Source organism: Lampetra planeri, chromosome 58, assembly GCF_965212315.1.
Source record: "Lampetra planeri chromosome 58, kcLamPlan1.2.h2, whole genome shotgun sequence".
Classification (NCBI taxonomy): Eukaryota; Metazoa; Chordata; class Hyperoartia; order Petromyzontiformes; family Petromyzontidae; genus Lampetra; species Lampetra planeri.
Window position 1 is genome coordinate 377,003 of NC_136164.1, and position 25,834 is coordinate 402,836.

At 47.4% G+C, this 25,834-nt stretch overlaps 1 protein-coding gene across 4 annotated transcripts in view; it reads right to left on the reverse strand.

The window, feature by feature from the left end:
• The window catches only part of METTL23 (methyltransferase 23, arginine), a 95,139-nt gene that overhangs the window by 22,705 nt on the left and 46,600 nt on the right, over window positions 1-25,834 (reverse strand). For 2 of the 4 annotated variants that reach the window (XM_078618553.1, XM_078618556.1), the window contains exon 2: window positions 2,720-2,824. In XM_078618553.1, coding sequence (XP_078474679.1) covers window positions 2,720-2,824 — 105 coding nt within the window. Of the gene's footprint in view, window positions 1-2,719; window positions 2,825-8,699; window positions 8,776-22,075; window positions 22,200-25,834 lie in introns of those variants that run through there. The other 2 variants (XM_078618554.1, XM_078618555.1) reach the window with 2 other exon arrangements.

The following is a 25,834-nucleotide window of genomic DNA, read 5'->3' on the forward strand; positions in this document are numbered from 1 at the left end:
ATCTGCAGCGTGGTAAATAAGTGGGTGAGTGAGTGAGTCTCTAGTTGTGACCTTACAGTGTGGTGATTCAACACATTGTGTTTTGTATTGTTTGTTGTAACGTTCTTACCCGCCCCTACTGGACATCTGTGAATAAAGAGCTTCATAGCTCATTGGATTCCTCCAGTATAAATAAATATTATGATTCTGAATGAGACGAAACAGTCTGTGTCTGGTAGACTGAGTCAAGGAGTGAATTGGAGCACGTACACCAAGCCCTCAGGATGAACGGATACTCGGACCATACAATCCGCAAAGCTGTCTCCCCAGCCATGCGGAGATAACCTTCTGAGGATCCAACCATAACCATAATTTTACCGTACATAGCAGGGGTTACCATTTTTTTCTTCCAAAATCTTAAACAAACACAAGATCCAGGTTCGTTTCAACACAGTACACAAAATCCGTGATTTAATCCCATCTGTAAAGGAAGTGATTCCTGACATGCAATACCCTGGTGTCTACAAATCGAGTTGTGGTTGAGACAGCAGTTACCTTGGGCAAACGAATCGACACGTCTCGGACCGCGTTCGTGAACACAAGGCAGATCTGAAACACGGTAGGACTAATACCTCTGCCATTGCTGATCATTGCTTTAACGCTGGGGGCTCACACGAAATTGATTTTTCCAAGACGGAGGTACTCTGCAAACCTACCGGCTACCTTCAGAAATTTGTTCATGAAGCCATCCAGATATATAAACACAGACACAACTTCAACCGAGAGGATGGGTACAAACTGAGCAATCATTGGAAGGACGTTATTAACCAGGTAAAGTCTTAACTGACTGTGATGTTTCCATCCGACCTGCCTATGTCAGCTGTTATTTCTGACTCTCTGTGTCTCTCTCTATGCCTCTCTTAGATCTCTCATGCTCATATGTTGGGTTGCACTCCCTCGTCGAGGCCGCTCTCCTCCTATCTTACAATTACATACTTATATCCCCCATTAACATCATGCTAATCTCTCACATTGACATAGCCACTTCCGTGCCCTCGTCTAGGAGGCCGCTCACCTTCTTTCTTAGTTACATGCTAATTTCTCACATTAACATCACTAGCCCCGGCCACTTCTTTATGACCTTTGGGTTACACCCATTTCAAACCTTTTAAAACAGTGTTCCTCAGCAGCAGACCATGCTTTCCCACCTGATGACGGACACTTGTGTTGCACCCGAAACGTCGTGATTTATTTTATTTTATACCTACGTGACTTTACCGAAAGAATAAAAGAGTATAGGAACTGCAGTATTTCCAGCCTTATATGATATGATCATTGGGTTTACTTTTGTTGATCGTGGCTATATTAATATCACTCCAATAAAGAGCTGTATTGAAGTATCAGAGTAACATGTAGGCTTTCACGACCAATATTAACCAGAGGTTTTTTGGGGTTAGATCGAGTAAATATAAATGTGTTGTGAAACCTGCCACCACCCGACACAGCCAATTAGGAAGGTTTGTCACTTAACAAAACGTGCCAATTCGTTACTAGTTCAGCACACCGGTGTGTTGGAGAGTAAACCCACAACAACATGGCGGGTTTAACAACACATTTATATTTATGCAATCTAACCCAAAACAAACTCTATTATGGAGGTATCTGAGTGTTGCATAGCTAAATGTCCAATACATTCAAACTTTGCTCATCGTGGGTAAACCCACAACAACATGGCGGGTTTAACAACACATTTATATTTATGCAATCTAACCCAAAACAAACTCTATTATGGAGGTATCTGAGTGTTGCATAGCTAAATGTCCAATACATTCAAACTTTGCTCATCGTGGGTAAACCCACAACAACATGGCGGGTTTAACAACACATTTATATTTATGAAATCTAACCCAAAACAAACTCTATTATGGAGGTATCTGAGTGTTGCATAGCTAAATGTCCAATACATTCAAACTTTGCTCATCGTGGGTAAACCCACAACAACATGGCGGGTTTAACAACACATTTATATTTATGAAATCTAACCCAAAACAAACTCTATTATGGAGGTATCTGAGTGTTGCATAGCTAAATGTCCAATACATTCAAACTTTGCTCATCGTGGGTTTTCCCATTGCGGATGTGAGCATTCGCGCCAATTTATCGAGGTACGGTTCGCCGACCGTGCCCCCATGTGGCTCGGCCATTTACGGGTTGACTGAGAGATTCTTGTACAGTACGCATCTGAAAGAAGTACAGTGCGCTAACTGTACTGTTTGCGATGTTGCTGCAGAAGAATAGACGCACCATCATTAATAGGGAGTAAATGTCTTTTGTACACGTCATGAACCTCATCTTTATTTTCAGGTGTACTTGAATGTATACAGTACAGTATTGTACATTACGTAACTTTTTAAATTCAATACATTTACTATACAAGTCATATGTAATACTGTAGAAAATATGAATCATATTTTGCATTCAAATAGTTCCCGTTTCATGTTTGGGTCATACAGGATAACATAAACAAGAAAAGGGGTTGTATTACGAACCATGAACCAAAACTCGATTTTTTCCTATTCGACTTTTGTGAGCTTTGGGATCGCAGCTTTGCCGATTGCGCGATCATTTTCAAAGAACGTAACCCCCCCCCCCCCCGCGCGATTTGTCATGGTTTTGGTCTAATTTTAATCCTACGGCAGCCCAGGTGGGACGTGAGCTGTGTGCCAGGCACCGTTCTCACCTCGAGCACGAGCTGGTCTCTGACAAGTGCCCTGTTGTGCCACACGAACTGCGCAAGCACGACGGAACAGGGCCACACGTACATCCCGTAGTGTGGGTCCAGAACCTGCACACAGACACGACGATGATGACAACAACAACAGCTGTTCGCCGCCAATAAAGTGGCGATGATGTCATCACGGCACTCGTGGCCGGCTAGGTGCATTTTGAGGCCATTTAAAGTGTCCGAAGGCTCGCTGGCACGTCACGGAACAGATCTAGGTGCCATGGGTCGACTGACTGAGGTGACTTGGCAGATCCACCAACTGTGCTCCCTACTGTGCCAACTTGCTGCGTTTTATTCACCCCGCACTCCGCTCGCCGTTGCGAGTGTCGCTCCTCTGACCTCCATTGTTTTTGGAGTGACTGCCCAGTAACATCCTTCACGAGCCTGCTTCATAGAAGTCGATATTGATACCACTGATATGAGTTATTCGCAAGTTCACACGGCTCCACATCCTCCCATACCACATGTGCCTATATTATCTCTAGCCTGTGTCACACCTGTTTAGCCCCCTTAATCTGACGAAACAGACTCTGCTTGGGCATGCGGTGACTGGGGATGTTGGCTACATGAACAAAACTATACATAATTTCCTGCCAGAGTAGATCACTGATGGGACGAAGTTCAGATCTTTCAAGGATCTGCAAGCTCCTCACACAATCCAGTCTGGTTAAATCGAGGATGGATCATAGGCAGGCCAGCCGGAATGTTTCAAACTTGCACAGATGTTCCTTCAGAGGGGTCCAGTTCGGGCATGACTTTGACTGAGAAGACCTGAAACTATGTATGGAGTGACTTTCCGCATAGCCTCACGTAGCTGATGAAATCATATTACTGCTCGACTAATTAAGAGTGTTACCTCTGCTGCAAAACTGACCAGTTCATTTAACGTGGTCTTATTCACTCTGATATCTATTTTGTTGTTGTTGATTTGATTTCCATTTGATTGTCTTTGCTTTATATTTTCTTCATTGTTGAACATATTTCTACGTTTTTTCTTTCATAATTTCGGTTATTCAGGTGACCCACATGCATGCTGAACTATTTTGCACTGCACGTAAGTCAACTTTGCTAATCGGAGGTATGGAAAACTTCCAAATGAGACCATCCTGATCTCTTGCGTTCTTACCTGGTTAACAACAGATATATATGCTTAGATGGAACATTTGAGTTCTGATTTACAGGATTATGTCTAACATGTTCCTAGTTTTCCCAAAATGTATTTTGTTACTTATATTGTACACATTGCTTGTGATTATTTTCTGCTACGTATTTTTTTATTTTGCGTCAAACTAGGACCCATAAAAAACTAAGCTGTGGCTGCGGCAGTAGTTACATTAGGGAAACTAAGCGATTTGTTTCGGACCATGTTCGTGAACATAAGGCAGATCTGAAACACGGTAGGACCAATACCTCGGCCGTGGATGATCATTGTTTTAATGCTGTGAGCACACATGAAATTGATTTCTCCAAGACGAAGGTACTCTGCAAACCTATTAGCTATCAACAAAGATTAGTTCATGAAGCCATCCAGATGTATAAACACAGACAATTTTATCCGAGAAGATGGGTACAAACTGAGCAGGACGTTATTAACCAATTTAAGTCATAACTGGCTGTGATGTTTCCATCCTACCTGCCGATGTTAGCAGTTATTTCCGACTCTCTGAGTTGCATTCCTGGATGTGGCGGTGGCTACATTGACATGCTAATCTCTCACAATACAATGGCCAGCCCAACAGCTTTGGAGTGCCCTCAATCTTCCTTCTCTAACCCTGTCCACTTACCCTTGGGCTGCACCCATCTCAGGTCTATATAACACCCTGCTTCAGCAGCTCTCTTGCTATATTTTTTACCTGAGGACGATTGCTTGTGTTGCAATCGAAACGTCGTGATTTTAATTTATTTTTCTATCTACGTGACTTTACCGAAAGACCCAAAGGGTAGGACCCATAACCTATAAATAACATTTGGCCCATATATATATATCAACATCTGGGAGTTCACCAGCAGGCCTTACTCTGCTCATGAGACACCAAGCCTGGCATTCAATCAATGCTGCGGAAATCATCCACTTTCAGAATTTCGTGTGGCTGATGGGATGTAAAAAAACGCTTTTTTTACGTGGAAAGACAGATATTGGGAATGAGCCATATTAGTGTATTAATGTCAACACTGTTGATTTTAAACAACGCAGCGACGAACCACTGCTTCCACAATACAATAACCACCTTGCCCAAGGTGTCTTCCCATCAGCATCTGGGCTAAAGTGTTTACCAACTCCTAGCTGCCATTCCAAATGCCCTACTCAGACATCTGTTCCATCCAACAGACAGCCACTACTGCCTTATTAGGCCCGCAGTGCCCCTCCTGCCACGTGCTCCTTTGACCTTCTCAGAGTGGTGTGTGTAACTGAGACCTCCTCGCACACGCAAGATCAAAGTCAAAGTGACTTCTGCGTGAGTGAGCATCGAGCCCTTGGTGCTAATCTTTGTTTACAATGCTGCAGAGGCAGTTAGTTAATTTCTGCATTCCAATTGGCAGGGCCAAATCTATCCATACGAGACGTTAACTACCTCGCCTGGTATGCAGGCGATCGTGGGTTTGATTCTGACCCTGACGACTATATTTGGAGTTTGCATGTCTCCCTGTGGTCGCGTGGATTTTTCTCCGGGTCCTCCGGGTTTTCCCTCCACATTTAAAAACGTGCTTTTAGAGTATTTGGCTGCTATAAATGTCCACATGATAAGCCACTTTGTTGAGCTATCATTTGTGATAGCCAGGTCACTTTTGAAAAACCTACATAGCTCAGTGGGCTTTACCTGGTAAAATAATAAATAGTTTAATAGTTTTTTAAAAACAGTTTTACAACTATTAACTTTCCCAGAATGGGCGTAATAATTTTAGCAACCCCAGAGGGAGTGATAAAGATGGGCTGAGTCAACCTCTAGCTGGGATCTGAACTCACTGCCTATGCGATTGCGAGAAGCTGGCTCCTCGATTGCTGCACCACCTGTCCTGGAACTCGCGCTAATTGGCATTTTTTTTGTTAACGTTTACTATTTAAAATCAAATATCTCACGTGCAAAATCCTGTGAGTTGGAAATGTCTTGCTCTGCAAGGACGTTCAGTGATGTTGATTGACACATGTGTAGTGACGATAAGGGTGTCGCTATGGTGTTAGCACCAGCCACTGTCATAAGAGTGCTACTGTGCGTCTGGAACCTCTCTGGGGCCAGAATGAGTATGGTATGCGAACGGGCCCTAGGGGGCATAGTCCTGGTAGTCCTGGTGGCGGCCTGAGAGAGGGCTAGTCAGGACATGATAGTGTTGGTGAACCCGAGAGGGCATGTAACCGTGATGGGGTAGTGAGGGGGGCCCGAGGGGGGCTTGAGGGACACGTGACGCTTGGTCGAGATCCTTCAGGAAAGGCCTTGAAGGGGAAAGGTCATGCTCAGGATCATAAATGGGCAGTGCCGAGAGCGTTCTTGGCTCGTCTGTGGAATCATCCTGGGGTCCTGCTTCTCATCGTCTCCGGATCTTCGGTCTTCGCTCGGCATCGTGGGTCAGGCAGCATGTAAGCTGACTGACCCGTTCATGTAGTAAATCCGCTACTCACGTAGTGAACCGTATAGTTATCACTTAGATGTTGAACCAGTTACGTTTAGAGTTAAGCTGTTGGGAAGCTGTTAAATAAACGTGTTGCCTCCAACGCCAGTGTGTGCCTCCGTACACCACACTAAACATGTTCAGAGAAAATGCGTTTGCCTATTTATATTCAAAGGTTGCTCATGTACATACCCACCTCGACCAAAGCCTTTCCTTGAAACCAGGCATGGATTTTTTTTCCTTTTTAAAAACAGAAAAGAGACTGAATACCATCATGCCCTTAAAGGTGAAAAATACAACACTGTGCATGATATAAAACGGAGAATATAGCTAGCAAAATAAATAATCAGACAATTTGCCTCCATATGTCTGTCCTTCCACGTAAAACATAAAGAGTATTTTTTGACATCTCATCAGCCACATAGCCACTTGAGAGGACACAATTTCTGCAGAATGTGTTCAACACAAGCAAACTCTGGACTGATTTAAATATTCAGTGTCTCATCAGCAGAGCCAGGTTCGCTTGAACCAATCAATGCAAGCACACAAATGATTGCACACAGTTCCTACAACAGCAGCAAGCGAACCTACACGAGAGTTGCAACACCGCGATTCACAATTGACGTTTCACTTGAGATCACGCGAGTGAAACGTGCGATGTACACACCCCCCCCATTCACCCGTCATGGCCAACTATATTGCATTGTCACGTTAACAAACAAAAAAACGTGCCACTTTGTTACTGGGAAGCAATCTGCACATTTAAAACATTGGGTATGGAAATTTGGCTGGTAATTACAGCCAGGATAATCAGACAGTTGCCAGAAGTGTGTTCCTCTCTTCAACAAGACCGGTGCTGTTAAAGCAGTGATAATTTAGCACGTTTGTTCAGCACGTGCAAACTTTATTAATTTACCGTGTCGGGTGGAGGAGGGTCCTCAACACACATATTACTCTTATCTATGGGATCATTTTTGGATACTGGCAACACATGCAATCATCATCAGGTACAAATGAAAGAAAAAACAAATCAAAACGTGGTATGCTATTATTTAATTTATTTTTTCTTTCTACGTGACTTTACCGAAAGAACCAAAAAGTAATTCCTGCAGTCACGAAAGCTCCAAATCAAGTTTGAACCACCTCGACAGGGAGGTTTTAAGTTTGCTTTCTCTCTCTGTCTGTGTCTCTGTTATTTCTCTCTGCTTGTGTGTCTGTCTATGTGTCTGTCTATGTGTCTGTCTATGTGTCTCCGTGTCTGTGTTTTGTCTCTCTCTCATATTTAGCAATCTTTGGAAGAACGTAATCAACCAGGTAGGGTATTGACTGTTATGTTAGCCGACTCTCTGTGTTGCATTGCATTCTATTTCTAAGTTTACTAGGTTTCTTTTCTCTTTCATTTGTACCTGATGGTGATTGCTTGTGTTACAATCGAAACGTCGTATGCTATTATTTAATTTATTTTTTCTTTCTATGTGACTACCGAAATAGCCAAAGAGTAATTCCTGCAGTCACGAAAGCTCCAAATCAAGTTTGTATTTGTACTGTTCGCCTTTTGGCGTTCTCTGGTCTAACACTAGTGAGACAAGGTCATGAAGAATGCTGTCTGGTGTTGGCCAATCAGTTTCAAAGACAATGCATATGTAATGCGAGCGTAAATGGGAAGGCCGGATGTGACGATCCGAGAGGGAAGAGTCAGGGTCACGTGGGAGAGAGGTTATAGGAGGGAGCCCGGAAGAGATCAGGCCAGTCGATGGAGTGAAGAGGCGAGACCACGTTGGGTGGCCGCCGTGCCATCAGCCACGTGGCTGATAGGGCTGGCACACCGCCAGCTAGCGGTGTGCGGGGAGAGAGCGGAGTGTGCGGGGCGCACAGGACTAGCAGAGTGGCTAGCGGAGCCGTGCGGGGTGCACGGGGATAGCAGAGTGGCTAGCGGAGCCGTGCGGGTTGCACGGGGCTAGCAGAGTGGCTAGCGGAGCCGTGCGGGGTGCACGGGGCTAGCAGAGTGGCTAGCGGAGCCGTGCGAGGTTGCACGGGGCTAGCGGAGTGGCTAGCGGAGCGTGCAGAGTGCACGGGCAGCAGAGTGGCTGCAGAGTGTGCGGGGGCACACGGAGCAGCGGGGTGGCTGCAGAGTGTGCGGGGCGCGTGAGAGACGACGCTGGTCCGAGGAGGAAGCCAGCAGGGTGCGGAGTAGAAGAATATAAATAAAGGACCAACGGAGAGCAACATCGTGAAGGAGTCCTATATTACATTGGAGTCAGAAGTGGACTTTTTCAAGGCTAAATAACATCGAGGAAGAGGGCCGAGAACTTGAAAAAGCGTAACCCACTTGTTACGTCTTCCGACGACGAAGAAACGGCCGCCGGCGCACGTCCTCCAGCGACCACGTGGCGGTCCAACTTGAATCGCTGCGGGCCGTTCTGCTGGATTTTGTCACCCTGGTGGCGCCGGCAATGAGGCCGGATCGGCCACGCGGCGGGCCTGAAAGCGGTGAGCCTTCGAGTGGGGCTGAGCCGTCCGCCATTGGGGCCTGGCCCATCGTGTGAAGGAGTCCTTTATTACACATATATTATCACAGCATGTTTGTTTGCATGTTTTGCCAACTATGTGTGGTTAATGCAGACTTGATGCCTTGAAAAATGTTTCTATTTGTTGTTTAAACATCTTAACACCTCCTGTTTTATTGCCAGAAAGGGTAAAACCTAATTATTATTTTTCAGCATTTTACTCTTGCCATTTGAACCAAAAAGTCAATCATGGATCGTTAGATTGGTTGCAGAAGCTTGCATATTATATATGACTATAATGACAGCCGCAGCAGTGTACCCGTCCTATAAGACCTGTTATATAACCGAACCCGCTATAATTATAGTATGCAGCTGCTTCACAATTTGGCAAGCCCCTACGTTCAATAACTTACTGCAGCCAGAACCAATTGGCTATTTCCCCGTCATTTAAAATGTTCTCAGGTTACTTTTGATTGGTCATTCACATTTCCCTCCGTTTCATTAACAATTTTTGCATTTACTGTTAATTTTGCATCAGACTGGCAATTCAGTTCCTCCCATCATTTATAACGATGATGCTCTCATCCATAGTACAACTTATAATCTGCTTAATGATCTCACGTGACCTGTCATGGAATGGCTGTGTAACTGATCTAGATAAGGGGTATCAATGAAGCTTGGTTTTCTATTCCGTGCCAAAGCCTCTTTAACAATCATTACCGCTGCTGTTGCACACATCACAAATTCAGGTGGAGTTCGAATCCTGCTGCTGCTGCTGTCATAGCCGGGATGAAGCAACCAGTTCCTACAACACTGCAATGGATATAATTCAGAGTGGCGCAGCAGTCGGGATGATTGATGATTCAGCACGCAGGTTTTTGCTCCAGTTGCTCGCTCACCAGGAGTCAGTTGCCTCCCTATCGGTCTTCTATCGCTACGACTGCCACTGTTACTGTTCCCGTGATCCTTACTCAATCTACCAGACTGTTTCGTCTCTCATCCATCACAGTGTTCAACCACTACACTGCAGGTCACAACAACGTACTACAAATACAAAGATCCCCCGGTATATTCTGAACAGACTGTTGGGGCAAGTGCTGTTTGTGAGCACCCATTAAGGCCGGCATGGCACACAAGGGGATGGGGGCCAACACCACGCCCGGCCGCTTTTGTCTCCCCAGTGGTGATGTTTACACACCGCACAGGTACTCATTTGAGGCCGAGTCAACCTAGGGAAGGCCCAGGACCGGTTCAGATAATCGTCACTGGTGTTTGCCATGAGCGGGAACCGAACTCAGGTCGCCGGTTCGGAGCGCAGCGCGCTAACCGATGCCTCACTGCTCCCCACACAACTCACTGCTCCGCACACAACACTGCACCCACACCCACTAATCCACTCAACCACTCACGTGGCACACTGCAGACCTCCTCATTTATCCGTCTGCTATTTCCCTCGCACTCTGCTCCACTTGGGAATCCACCTCCCCTCACCGCCTCTCTTCCTCCCAAAGTTATAAAAGATAAACCTTTTGCTCAATTGCAAGAAAAAAAAACGTGTTGCGCTATTATCCGTTACAATTTCCGATCCTACTGTTTGTTGCTGGTCATTTGATTTTTTTTTTGCACCTTTGGTGCCCTGTGCTCATTAAAAAAGAGTGAGTTCAACACGTAGTTGTAGTAGGCTTCTGCGACCAATACTATCCAAAATAGAGGGTTTTTTTAGTACGCAAATATTAATGTGCTGTTAAACCCGCCACCACCTGACAGTCAATTAGTAAGGTTTGTCACATAACCAAAATGTGCCAACTAGTTACTAGTTTAGCACACCAGTGTGTTAGAAAGTACACACAACTCTGGCTGTCACCTGATGAGGCTGGTTGTAATTATTGGCGAAACGTCACAGTACTCCAATTGGAAATGTTGCAGTGGGTTTACTCTCTAACACACCGGTGTGCTGAATTAGTAATGAATTGGCACGTTTCGTTTACGTCACAAACCTTACTAATTGGCCGTGTCGGGTGGTGGCGGGTTTAACGACGCATTTATATTTATGTGATCTAACCAAAACATATAACCTCTTATGTTAAAAAAGTGACAGCGCAAGACAAGAAACCCCACTCCACTCCAAGGCTACACAATTTACAACTCGGGATTGAAATGTACACGCGGGCGCACACAGCGGGGAAGGATCCAGTCCTCATTCCTCCGCTTAGGGCCTCTGATTTACGGCGTTAGAGCGTGCGAGACGAACCTCTAGCCATTTGTGAACATGCACTCTCACTTGACCGGAAGTCGTGAGTGGGATAAAATAAACTTTAATTTGGCTTGGCACTCGGGTTACCACCTGCCTTGGCACCCTAACTGATCGGAAACGTTTTGGGAATAAAACCTTAAACCGACCTTATCCTACTTTAAATAAACTTTTGGACTTCAGATTTTCTTATCACCATCATATAAGTGCGATTACAATTTTATGTAATTGCTATAAAGCTCTGCAGACTTTCAAATTTAACGTATTTTTTTCTTTCCCCCTGTTTAAAATCAGTGCCGTTTTGCACCCAACGCTTTGTGTGTGTGCGTGATTGCATGCTACTGGCCTTCTCTGTGCCCGTTGTACCGCGTTGATGCATGGCCTAACCAGGATTCACTTGTGGTGTAACCAGGACCCGTCGCATATAAATGATAAAGTATTGACCAATGGGTGTTTTAAACCTGTGCCAAATAATCCAAACCTAATTAACTGAATCTGTGTTCGGGTGGCAGCGTTTTGTACTGAGATCTGGTCCCGGTACTGTGCTGTACTGCACAGTTTTGATAACAGACCGAGCGATGACTGAGAAAACGGTCCGAGACTCGGTCGCCAGTAATTACAACTAGCTTCATCAGGCGATATACAGATTTAATAAAGCTAGTTGTAATTACTGGTGAAACGTCATACTCATATTGTAAATGTGGCTTGGCTCTCCAACACACCGGTGTGCTGTATTAGTGACGAATTGGCATGTTCTGTTTACGTGACAACCCTTAATAGTTGGCTGCGTCGGGTGGTGGCGAGTTTAACGACACATTCATATATTTACGCGATCTAACCCAAAAAAACTCTATTATGGATATTGTTCGCGAAAGCCTATGTGTTAAATTGATTAACATCAAATAACCTGCTTAATGGAGTTTAAATTGTGGTTGTTCTTTGGATAGCATCGTCCCCACCATAGGAAGGTGGGATTTCAATCACTAGCTCAGAGCTGTAAGCAGAACGCGAGCACCAGTAGATTCAGTTGCACATTCATAATCAATGTTTTTGGGTTAGATCGCGTTATATATGTGTCATAACCCTCCACCACCCGACACGGCCAATCAGCAAATAAGTGTCACGTTGACAAAAGACAAATGGTTCACTACTTTATCCCACCGGTGTGTTGAAGCGTGAAACCACAACATTTACAATTTTTTAGTACGATGTTTCGCTGGTAATTGTATCCAGCATCATCGGGCAATTCGCCAGAATGATTGTAAATGCTGTGGTTTCACGCTTCAACACATCGGTGGGCTAAAGTAGTGAACTATTTGTCTTTTGTCAACGTGACACTTTTTTGCTGATTGGCCGTGTCGGGTGGTGGAGGGTTGCGACACATTTATAAATAACGCGATCTAACCCATCACTTGATACAGCAAATCTAGCTGTGACGGTCCCACCTGATGACGGAGACTTGTGTTGCCTCCGAAACGTCGTGATTTTTTATTATTTAATTTCTATTATTACTTTTATTAATTTTAATTTCATTTTTTACCTACGTGACTTTACCGAAAAAACTAAGAGTATGAATCCTTGCAGTCACGAAAGCTTCAAATCTAGAATTAACCCAAAAACGTTGATTATGAATAATATTGGTCGCGAAAGCCTCAGTTGCTCATTTTGAGCAGGAAGTGGCTTTTGTTTAGCCAGGGAAGCTTAAACCGAGTCTCAGGAGTATCTTTCAGGAGGGTCCAGCACTCTGAGGGTATCGCTTGAAGTGCGGAAGGCACTTGCTGGCAGGAGGTCACAGGGCAGGCCCAGGTGCTATGGGTGAATAGCGCGATGGTAACCGTCTGGCAGATGCACCGCCTGCACTCCCCACTGTGCCACCTCGCTGGTGTTTTAGCTGCCCCGGGGCTCTCCTTGCACACAACGAACACAATTTGCCTCCTTCCAATATCTGTTCTCTCTCATTCCTGCACGGCAACCACGGGATCGTCGTTTAACGTCCACTGTGGGTGAAGCAGATGGCGTGCAGTGTTTATGGTTAAATGCAACTGCAGCATTCACCAGGGCAGCCTATCGGATTCGACCAATGAAAACAACCATCTGCAAAAAGGGGTGAATGTATTATAGTTGGGCCGTGTTATTGCCCCTCCCTTAAAAGGCAAACGTGCAGCCCTGCAATTGCTAGGAAAGGTTATGAGTATGAATAGTTATGAGTTTGAATAGTTATGAGTTTGAATTGTTATGAGTGTGAATAGTTACGAGTGTGAATGGTTATGAGTTTGAATTGTTATGAGTGTGAATAGTTACGAGTGTGAATAGTTGAGTTTGAATTGTTACAAGTGTGAATGGTTATGAGTGTGAATAGTTATGAGTTTCAATTGTTATGAGTGTGAATGGTAATGAGTTTGAATGGTGATACGCAGCATAGAGTCCAGCATTTGGGTGACCTATGAAGAAAACAAGAATGCCTTGAGGTTGAGTGTTTTATGTCTTTATTTTATTTATTAAAATATCCCACCGGGAAATCCCTTGAAACGGAACATGTCGTTTGCAAGGGGTGCCAGGGGTGTCATTTGACACGTACGCAGCAAACACTGACACGTATACACACAGACAGCAAACACCTACTGACACTTATACACATACACAGCAAACACTTACTGACACGTATATACGTACACAGCAAACACTTACTGACACGTATACACACACCGCAAACACCTACTGACACGTATACACATACACAGCAAACACTTACTGACACGTATACACATAGACAGCAAACACCTACTGACACGTATACACACACAGCAAACACCTACTGACACGTATACACATACACAGCAACACACGTACTGACACGTATATATATGTAATGAGAGCCTATGTCCGGCTCACGTGGTGATTGGCTCTGCCGGTCCTGCTCTACAGCCAATGGGGGGAGAGCCTTAGAGCATGGCCCTGGCGTGATCGAGGGATGTCAGCTAGGATGATTGGTTATGCTACTCTTGGCCTCAGCCAATGAGAAGACAAGTCAGGGGCGTGGTCCCGGGAGTTGATGGAGGAATCTGGAACATTCAGCGCAGGCTATTAAGGATTGGCTGGAGCGTACCACGTGACCCAGGCATTAAATAAGGGAAGAGCCGAGGGACACGTGGTCAGACAAGGAACGAAGAGAGAGAGAGGGGCCACGCGCGAGCAGGGCTCCGAGTGCCACGTGGCGGTGCGTCTCTTGCAATCTGTCTGCCCACTTCCCGTTGCCTGCCAGCAACGGGGAGTGCTTGTGAACTGAGGAAAGTAAATAAAAGGACCGATCCCACAAGCCGTCTCCAGAGTGTTATTACATTGGTGTCAGAAGTTCTTCTGGGACCGTTTGGACGATCTTCAAGATGTCCAAGCACCTCAGAAAGAAGAACCCACCCGACCCTCCATCGGAGGAGGTTGTGGAGACGGACGAGGACGATGTGCTGGGAGCTACGGCTCCTCTGCCTCCGGCTGCTGCTCGCCTCGATGCCGCTCATCGCCGACGGGAGGAAGAAATGACCACCTCGAGGGCGGACGAAGGATGGCGGCTGAAGGCGGAGCAGATCGAGTCGCTCCGCGCGATTTTGCTCAATTTCGTGACAGCAGTCGCGTCCTCTACGGCCCTGGGTCGGCCGCCAGCGGTTCAGCTTAATGCCGAGGACGAAGATCTTCAGCGGGAAACGACGTCCGCCATTGCTCCTGCCACGCGGGGGGTGTCCTCCATCTTGGGCGGGGCGGCGGCGACGGAGCCGTTGGACGCCATCTTGCACGAGGCTGACACCACGCGGCCACCGGACGCCATTTTGACGGAGACGTGCGGAACGCGGGAAGCGGAGTATGAGACGCTCGAGGCGTCTGCCTGCAACCGCGGACATAGTCTTCCACAGATCAAAGAATTTATCGCCGGGGGCGATTTGGAGTGCTTTTACGTGGCGCTTCGAGTCAGCTTTTAGATCCGTGCGTTGGACGGAGGTGGAGGCGCTGGAAGCGTTGCCCACGCTGCTGGATGATGTTTCCCTGGCGGTCTTCCGATCCATCCCGGCGTCCAAGAAGAAGACGCTTCGTGATGCTTTCGCAGAAATGGCGGAGTTTTACGACCCGCCGACGGCAGCCACGAGAAAATTTATGTCACGTCGTCGAGGATCAGAGGAGTCGCCTTTGGCTTACTGGGGGGCGCTGGTGGCGTTAGCCATGGCCGCTTACCCCGACGCGATGGCTGATCACCTCGATCCTCTCATTCTTTCCCGTATGCTGGAGCTGTCCCAGGAACTCAACATCTCGCTGCCGGTATGCGGCCACGAACCGCTTACATTGCGATGGGTGGCGCGCTGTTTGGACGCTAAATTTAACCTCAAGCGCTGGGATCAGATGGCGGCGTGGACGGGAAAACCGGAAATTGACGGCCCACCTTTGGGGTGGTCTCCACGACGGGTCGTACACTGCTCCGATGACTCCGGCGACGACGAGGTGGTGGCTGCTGTTCCGCACTGGATTCCGAGACGACGGCTGCGCGACCAGCGTGGTGACTACGCGGGCCGACCACGTGCGGGGGCCGGGTCAACCGACCACCGGCCGACGACGGCCACGTGTTTCAAGTGTGGCCGATGGGGCCATTTTGCCCGCGACTGCCGCTGCCGACCTTCGCCTTTGCCGCTTCCGCCGAGTGGACCTCCATCTCCTCCACCGGGCGCTGAGCCGCGACACCCTCGGGCGAGTCGGCACAAATCGGACACCCGGCGGGTCTTGTCACATCATTCATCCACTCGCACACATAGTTGCACTTCAAGTGATAACTGTGGTTCTTCTGTGTCATTACCTCGCTCTACTACACAATGGAAAAAATTGGCTCGTAGGGTTGTAGCTGCGGCGTCGGGCTCATCGACGGTTCGGGGTACCATCGAGGGCATCGACATCCGTATTTTGGTGGACACTGGCGCATCTGCCACCATCATTTCCGATGTCATTTTTCATCTTTTCTCTATTCCCACGTCACGAATCCGTCCGGTTAATGACGCGTGTGTAGCCGCAAATGGGGGTAGCATGGGTATTTTCGGGCAAGTCGATGTGCGTATTGCTATCGGTAATATTACCGCCAAAGGATCGGTGTTGATCTCTCGCTCACTGGCCGTCCCATGTCTATAAGGCACGGATTTCTTGCGCCACATGCCACTTAAGATACTGGTCGACCAGGATTGTTTGGAAATGCCGGGGGGTCGTAGGATGTCGTTCCTGCCTTCCCTGCTGGCCCGTTCGGCCCCGGGTAACGCAGTTAACGCCATGGTCGCTGCCACGGTAGAGGTTCCATTAGGCTCACAAATGCTTATCCCGCTGCGTTACCGTAAACCCTTTCAGGTTAAGGACGGTGTGAGGGGCGTGCTATTATCCCCGTCGAATTCGATGTCTAAATCTTTTTCCCTGGTGGCGGCTCAAACAATCGTACGGCCGGGTCAGGCACCGTTCATACAGGTGTTGAATGGTGGCCCGGACCGGGTCGTTGTTCCGGCTGGATCGGTATTGGCTCATGCCACGACCGATTTCACCAGTTTTGACGGAAAGCCACATATTGAAACACCCACCGATGGATCGCCGCGCGACCGTTCACAGGAACGGTGGATCGCGGACTTGTGCGGGGAAAATTCATCTTTATCAAACACGCAAAGGACTTCTTTGCATTCATTGTTATTACGGTATGCGGATGTTTTCAGTAAAAATGATTTGGATCTCGGCCATACTTCTCTTTTGTCGCACCATATTGACACCGGTGCTACGCCTCCGATTTGTATGCACCCGCATCGCATGAGCCCTGCTGAAAGGGAACACGTGCGCGGCGCGATAGACGAGATGTTGGCGGCAGATATTATTTCGCCGTCCAACAGTCCTTGGGGCGCGCCGGTGGTACTGGTTAAGAAGAAGGATGGTGGAACGAGATTTTGTGTAGATTTCCGCCGGTTGAAAAAGATATCCGTGGCGGACGCATATCCTTTACCGCGGATGGACGACTCATTGGACGCTTTATCAGGGGCAAAGTTATTTTCCACCCTCGATCAGTCCTCGGGCTTTTGGCAGCTTCCCCTCGATGACGCGTCGAAACCCAAGACGACATTCCGCACGCCGCAAGGCCTCTGAGTTTCACCGGTTACCGATGGGCTTGAATGCGGCTCCGGCGACGTTTCAACGCCTGATGGAACTGGTACTGGCGGGACTACAGTGGGAGACATGCCTCATATATTTAGACAATATCATCGTTTTCAGCCACATGTTCGAGGAACACCTCCAACGACTGGAGACTGTTTTTCAGAGAATGCGTTCGGCTGACCTAAAGTTTAAACCGAAGAAATGCCACCTTTTGCAACACTCCATCCGTTACTTGGGTCATATCGTCAGTTCGGACGGCGTGTCCACTGACCCTCAGAAAACGCAATGTGTCCGAGAGTGGCCCACACTCACTTCGGTGGGCGACGTTCGGCGTTTCATTGGATTTGCATCCTACTATCGCCGGTTTGTTAAGAACTTTGCCACACTGGCTAAACCACTGCATGTTCTGACGGGCAAAAATCAGAGGTTTAAATGGGGTCCGGAGGAGGAACGCTCTTTTCACTCGCTTCGGGATCACCTCGCCACGGCGCCTACGCTCGACTACCCAGACTTTTCCCAACCGTTCATCCTTGACACGGATGCTAGCGATATCGGCATCGGGGCCGTTTTATCGCAACGTAAAGACGGAGTTGAGCGAGTGGTTGCATACGGCAGCAGGGTACTGTCCCCTGCAGAAACACGATATTGCGTGATGAGGTGGGAACTTTTGGCGATCGTACATTTTGTCCGGCTGTACCGGCCCTACCTGTATGGGAGGAAATTCCTCATTCGCACTAATCACGCACCGCAAGGGTGCTCGCCACGCCAACGCGGACGCGCTCTCCAAGTTACCACCCATTCCCCCGTGCGCTTGTCTGACGGGTATGCACCGCTGTGCAGCGCCGCCTACCTCGCCCTGTCCGGTTACGGGAGCGATGTCGAACGAGGACAGCCAGGAGGTACCAGTGGGCACTGATGATACCCTGCGGCTGCCGCAGGGTATCATCAGCTCATTTGGCGGGATGGAAATGGCAGATGTTCCTGGGCCGGGTGGGACTATTGATGTGTACTGATGGATTGTCTGACCGATCACGCCTGGTCGTGCCTACATCCCTTCGCCATGACCTGCTCCGCTCTCTGCACGCTGACAAATTAATGCACCTCGGCGTGCAGAAGACTTTGGCCGCAATGCAGAAAGATTTATTTTGGCCCGGCATGACGGCAGACGTTAACGACTTTGTCCGGTCATGCCATGATTGTGCGAAGAGGAAACCGCCTCGGAAACATTATGTGCCGCCACTACGTTCCATTGAGGTATCCCGTATCAATGAATTAGTCGCTCTGGACATCCTGGGGCCGTTCCCTCCATCGGCTAGGGTCAACAAATACCTTCTGGTCGGGGTAGAATATTTTTCTCGATGGCCTATGGCCTGGCCTCTGCCTGACCAAACGGCCGCGTCCATCACTGATGCTTTCTTGAATGGTTATGTCATGGATAAAGGAGCACCCGAGTGGCTGCTCACAGATCAGGGACGTAACTTCTCCTCCAAATTGCTCAAGGAGGTTTGCGATGCGCTGGGCACCAAAAAAATCCGCACTTCCCCTTACCATCCGCAAACGGATGGCATGGTGGAACGATTTAACCGCACCCTTTCGGCTATGCTTTGTCACACGGTGAGTGAAAAACAGACCGATTGGGACTTGCACATACCGGGCGTCCTAGCGGCCTACCGCATGCTTATGTATGGTCGTGAGAATCCACCCCCCATTGATGTGCAACTGGGTACGCTGAATAAACAACCGTCCCTTTCCTTGCCTGATCACGTACGGGACTCGCTTGCACGGGTTACAGAGGCGCGAGAGGCCGCCAGATGTACGACGGCCCGTACGCAGGCAAGGAACGAGAGGTGTGCGCGTCGATCGCGTACTCACATGCCCTGGTCGGTGGGCAATCTGGCATGGCTCCACTGCCCTCAAGTGCCAGCGGGCACATCCCCTAAACTGCACAGGCCTTGGCGGGGGCCTGTGACGTTGGTGGACATTCGGAACCCGCAGAGTGTTCGCATCCAATACGGAAAACATCGGTGGTATGTCCATTCGTCGCGACTCAAACCCTACGTTGGCCGACCCTCGCAGGACAGGTTACATTGCGATGCCCCTAAAATTGGTTTAAAATTGTATGGGCGCAGAAAGAAAAGGTTCCCTGGGCCAACCGGAACCTCGATGCGGTGTTGGTAATTTGAGTGTGTGTGTGAGGCGCGCGTGTATTAAAAACATACACGGCCGTTGACGCTTGCGCGTCCGTGCAGCCGTGCCGGGGGCGGGGCGAGTTAAAACCACGCGTGAGCGTTAAATGAATCGCCTGTAGGTGCGCGCGCTATCGCGCTGCCGCTTTAGAGCGCGTCTTAATGCGCTAGCCTGTATGTGCAAGCAAATTAGGGTTTAACCAGCCGTCAGGGGCGCGCGCGTGCTCGCAGCCGTCGTAGCATTAGCGTTAGCGTGTGTGCATGTGTGGAATAACCCCATGCTGCGGTGAGCCAGCGATTTAGCGATGTCCCTCAGAGTGGGCGCTAACACGGGGGGGGCGGGGGGGGCAATCACCCGGTCGGCGGGGGCCCGGCGGGGGCCGATCAACGCGGTGGAGGAGGGAGTGGAGGGGGCAAACGTTGCGCCCCACCTGCCCGGCGAGGGCGGTGGGGCGGACGTCGGCCCACCACCTCGTGTGCCGTGCCGGCCTTCATTGGTGCTCGCTAATAGCACTTTCCCTAACAGTCTGTTAAGGCTACACGGGGGATTTTCGTGTTTGTGTATTTGGGACTGCGGAGCAGAGTAGATTGGCTGGAGTAAAGGGAATTTGAAAGTCCATGAGACTATAATTGTTTTACTATTTTTTCATTTTACCAAGTAAGCCCCACTGAGCTATGCATTTCTTTTTAAATCCTTTATATTAAGTTCGCTTGCTTGCTTACGACCGTGCAAATCTTTCGGTCGTTTTTTAACCCACTTCCCGTGATCCAATCGAGCCGACATTTTCCACACAGACTCATTGTGCGTGACAATGTATTTTCGTGAAAATTTTTTTCAAAAATGTTACACTTTATAGGAAAAAATAAATTAATTTAATTACCAATTGCTTAATGGTGGCAGGCAATCATCTGACCCATAGGTGGCAGCCATCTCAAGCCAGAGGACGAGAGGACTCTAGCCACCACGCATATAAAGGATTTATAGTGAAAAACTTTGTTTTTACGGGTTATACTTGTTCAGAAGCTACCTAGCCACAAATGATAGCCCAACAAAGTGGCTGATCACATGGAACTTTATAACAGACAAATACTCTAAATGCGTGATGTTGATTCTAAATGTGGAGGGACAAACCAGAGGACCTGGAGACAAATCCACGTGACTACGGAGAGAGAGACACGCAAACTCAAAATATACAGCAGGAGTCAGAGTTGTGACAGAACCCACAACTTCCTGTATACCGGGGCGAGAGAGATACCATCTCGCCAACTTGGTGGTTTAGCTGGCAGCTGTGGTTCGGTACGAGACCCCGGGGTCCCGAACAAACTGAAGTAAAAATCGTAATTAACCAATTTATTTTTGGAGACTCCGTCCAATCGCACACATAAACGCCGTGACCCACCTGGCGCGGATCATTCTGTTGTCATGTCGTCCAAGCGCAGCGAGGACGAATGAACAGAAGAGCTGAACAAGCGAATGCACTCCATGCTCGAGTATGGGCAGGATCATAAGTCTTATCCAAAGCTGCTCAAACTGCCTACAAGACTTAAGTCCTCTCTTATCTTCATTATTATTTGTGACCTTCCAATGTCTGCAGCCAGGATCAATCGATGACAATCCTATGACCTGCAGATATTTAACAGATGAGATGCGTTGCACCGTTAATTCCTCCTGTTTGATAATACTTCTCTTGTCCATATGCATCTGTGCAGATAGGTTTTTTTTGCGGTTAAGCCATAGTCCCCATATACCGCTCGTATCAATGCGGATAAGAGGAGCGGCGACCCACTACTCTGTAGAGTAACATTGGTATAAACGCTTGTTACAATATGAACAGCGCATTGAAAACGCGTACTATTTTATGTACTGATTTTAAGCTTTTGTGACTGCAGGAATCCATACTCTTTGGTTCTTTCGGTAAAGTCACGTAGGTATAAAATAAAATAAATCACGTTTATGGCGCAACACAAGCGTCCGTCATCAGGTGGGAAAGCATGGTCTGCTGCTGAGGCTGACTGTTTTAAAGGGTTTGAAACGGGTGTAGCCCAAGGGTTATAAAGAAGTGGCAGGGGCTAGTAATATTAATGTGATAAATTATCATATAACTGTAAGATAGGAAAGCGGCCTCCTCGACGAGGGCACGGAAGTGGTTATGTTAATGTGAGAGATTAGCATGATGTTAATGTGAGAAATTAGCATGTAACTGTAAGATAGGAGGAGAGTGGCCTCCTCGACGAGGGAGTGCAACCCAACGGGTGCAATCCAAAGGGCATGTGAGTATGAGAGTGCAATCCAAAGGCATGAGAGCATAAGATATCTAAGAGAGAGACACAGAGTCCGAAATAACAGGTGACATAGGCAGGTAGGATGGAAACATCACAGTCAGTTAAGACTTTACCTGGTTAATAACGTCCTTCCAATGAATGCTCAGTTTGTACCCATCCTCTCGGTTGAAGTTGTGTCTCTGTTTATATATCTGGATGGCTTCATGAACAAATCTCTGAAGATAGCCGGTAGGTTTGCAGAGTACCTCCATCTTGGAAAAATCAATTTCATGTGAGCCCACAGCATTAAAACAATGATCGGCAACGGCCGAGGTATTGGTCCTACCGTGTTTCAGACTGCCTTGTGTTCTCGAACGCGGTCCGAGACGTATCGTTTGGTTTCCTCAATGTAACTGCTGCCGTAACCACAACTCAGTTTGTAGACACCAAAGTGTGTTCACAAATCCACACTGAGAAACACAATGATTGACAGAGGGGTGTAAATGATTTTTCGATAGTATATTTAAAGGCATAGTTTAACAAGACAACACTTGCCACCCTCCTTCAAACCCATTGGTGAAAAAGAGCAAAGTTTTTTGTTTTCATTATAATATAATATTTATGTGAGAGCCGTGGGCTTATGGGACCCGGGGTCCCGCCATAAAGTTCATTTATCCCAAGCGCATGGCAAAACGCATATAGAATTCACAAGCAGAACCACCTTTTGTCGTTAGATAACAATTTCATGACAGCGCCATTAAATAAAGTAAATAAATCGGGACAATTAGTTATACAGTATATAGTTTTATGACTGACAATACCCAGTAATGACCAGTCCATATTTATGACTAACACCCGATATATATGGCGACCTATTTAAAGGGGATTGGAATACGATACCGCACCCCTGTTCTAGGCTCACGCTCAGGATATGAAAAGCCTTTTTTGTTACATCCGAGTCAACAAAATACATTATGGTTTCTGTCCCCGTTGGCTTCTCAGAGGCCAGCGCTAGCTCGCCGGGCGCGCTTTGGGCTTACGGCCGACGTTGAATTCCTGCCCCCCCCCCCCCTTTTCTATGCCGGCGTTCAAAACAAGGGGGGGTGGCTGCAACCCAGCAGGAGAGGGGTCTCGTTGCGTCCGTGATCGATGGCATCAACTGACGCATGTGACGGTAGCCGTGATGTCAGGGAAAACTGTTGCGTTGCGTGATTTAATTAGGCAGCCATGTGTGTGTGTGCGTGCACGGCCGCTGTGATGGCCCCGTGATCTCGGCTAAAGTTGACTGCAGCCACTGGCGGTGGCGGCAAAGCATAACCAGGGGCGCTGTGGTACAATAAAAGCGTATTACAGCACAGCTACCTATTTCAACGGGGGGGGGGGGGGGGGGGACTATGCAAGATCCGACTGTGGGCCCCCTAATTTTTCCCAACTCACTTTTAACTGAAATGCTACGAATGTTTTTAACCTGTATACAATAATATGTAGGCTATAACTATATATATTCTTTTAGTTGCACTGTGTATTGGGTTTAGAGGAAGACAGTCTCACAGTGACAGTATTACAAATATTTCAAGGAACAATACTCACAATGAAGTTATCGTGCGTCTTGCTTTCATGCCGGCCCCATCGCTCTTGAGTTACCTCAAAGGGAGTGGATCGCGCAACTTTTTGCTGCTCTATTGATACGATAGCCAGATCCGTTAGTCGGGCTTGGTCCAAGGTAGACCGCATGTTATATTTAATGAATACTTTGTTTCGTAATACATTTTTTTTACATTTTGTTACTTGTTTATCTGTTCATTCGGGGCCCACTTGTGACCGACTGGGCCCCTATGCATTGTATAACGCTGCTACATACCCCCAACGATAGTTGCGCCCCTGCGTATAACGCATGGGTCGTGTGTGGGCTGGTGCAGTGAAAGTGATACATGTACACTCCCATTACATCGTTACACCGCCTCCTGGCTCTCAAGTTCCACCTCCTCGAAGACACCGGTTGTGAAACCCATCAACCGCATCAGAACATCAACAGGCCGATGCCGTGCATCTCCTCCATGAACGGAGCATTAAAGACACAAGCCACGGCACAGCAATTGTGGCCATGCAACCCAAATTATGGACCATATGGTAAATCCGTAGAGGACGTGGATAACTTATTTTGCACCATACGTAGCCAACCGTGCAACTAGACCTCCCAGATTCTATGGTTTTCCCAAGATTCATAAAGAAGGCACCACACTACGGCCCATAGTGTCCACGATCAACTCTCCTATCTACAAACTAGCCCGTTTTCTATCAGATACTCTGCTTCCCTTCACTGGCAAGACCTCTTCAGCAGTACTTAATTCAACCCAATTGGTCTCTATGGTCAAGGACATGACACTATCTCCTGACGATATCCTCGTCAGTTTTGACTTGTGCTCGCGGACACGATCAGAGACATGACGTTTCGTTTCCCCAATGTAACAGTCACCACAGCTGCAACTCAGTTTATAGACTCCAGGGTATTGCAAGTCAGGGAAGACATCCTTCACAGATGGAATTAGATCACGGATTTTATGTACTGTACTGAATCGGACTTGGATCTTATGTTTGTTTAGAATTTTGGAGATCTTTTTGGTCACGCCTGCTCTGTATGGCAACGTGACAGTTTTGATCGGAGTTTCAAGTGGCTGTTTTTGTATGGTGGGAGAAACAGCTTGGCGGATGGAGCGTTCAGAGTATCTGTTCATCCTGAGGGCCCGATGTACATGTCTCAATTCACTGGCCAGATGGTGTTGATCAGAAATGCCATGAGCTCTGTGGTATAGCGTTTTGATGAGAGAATTCTTTTGAGATGGGTGGTGGTGAGAATCCGGTTTCAAGTAGGAATCTGTGTGGGTGGCTTTCCTGTAAACAGAATGTCCCAAGGATCTGTCAGGTCTCCTCTCAAACAGAATATCTAAGAATGGTAGTTTGCCATCAAGTGGAGAAAGATGGCAAACTACCATTCTTAGATACTACTGTCCTATCATCTCATAGAGTCCGTGGCACGTAATAATATGCTACAGTGGCAGTGGGGGTAGCAAAATGCCGATTTATTACTAATAAACCCCAATTATTCGATCAAAATTAGGGATTTTGATCGGATCATTGGGGGGGCACGTGCCACCCCACCCCCTCCACTGGCACCGCCAGTGATCTTGGCTATATTTTGCCCTGTCGTTGATGACAATTCGTAGAGTCCCAGAAATTATTCCTTTGGTTGTAGATCTACATCTACAAAGTGCAAACATATTGACTCCTGCTCAACTCCTGATATATCCTGGGTGCCATCAATGATAAGTGCGAACTGGACCACTGGCATTGATGTTATTTCTGACACAATTTATTTGACGATTGTATTGCCCACCAGCTTCAAAATTTCGATTTGCATTGGGGACTGGTGAAATCAAAGTGACCTTTCAGCTCGATGGTCAACTCTGCATCACAATCTGCCTTGTACTTTAGAAGCTGGCTGAAATTCCCACTCTCCTTATCAACGTCTCGAAAAGCCAGACCTTGCCGTGCTAAGTACTTCACACCCCCAACAATCTTCATAAGATTTATCCTCGCTTGTTGCTGCTGTCTTTCAAGCTTACATGAAAGTTGCACATTAACAGGTTTTGGCACCCGAATCAGAGTTTTCACAGCTAATTTGTGACACTTGTTGTCTTCATGCGCACTAAATTTCGCCAGTGCCTTCTTGCAATTTTTAAAGCCAGTCTTGACAAAAGCTGAATCTGCTTTTGATGCAAGCTTAGACTTGTGTTGCAAAGTATTTAGCACAATAGAAACAGAGGACCTCTTTTAAGGAGGGGATGAAAGGGAGCCAAGTATAATCTTTAAACCATTTCTCCTGAAAGAAGAGTGTCCTATTTGATAGGCTCTGTCTAGGTATGACATTAACATTTGGCTGATTTGGGCGAGGTCCAAGCTTGTCCCCTCCCTCTCCTGCACCTTCATCTTCACTTGCCTGTCTGCTCTCTCTCTATTATTGTCTCAAACTCACTCTCCCTGCTTGATTGTATTATCTGAAATACACATGAGAAGTCATACTTAGAGGAATATCTCAGCTTCAATT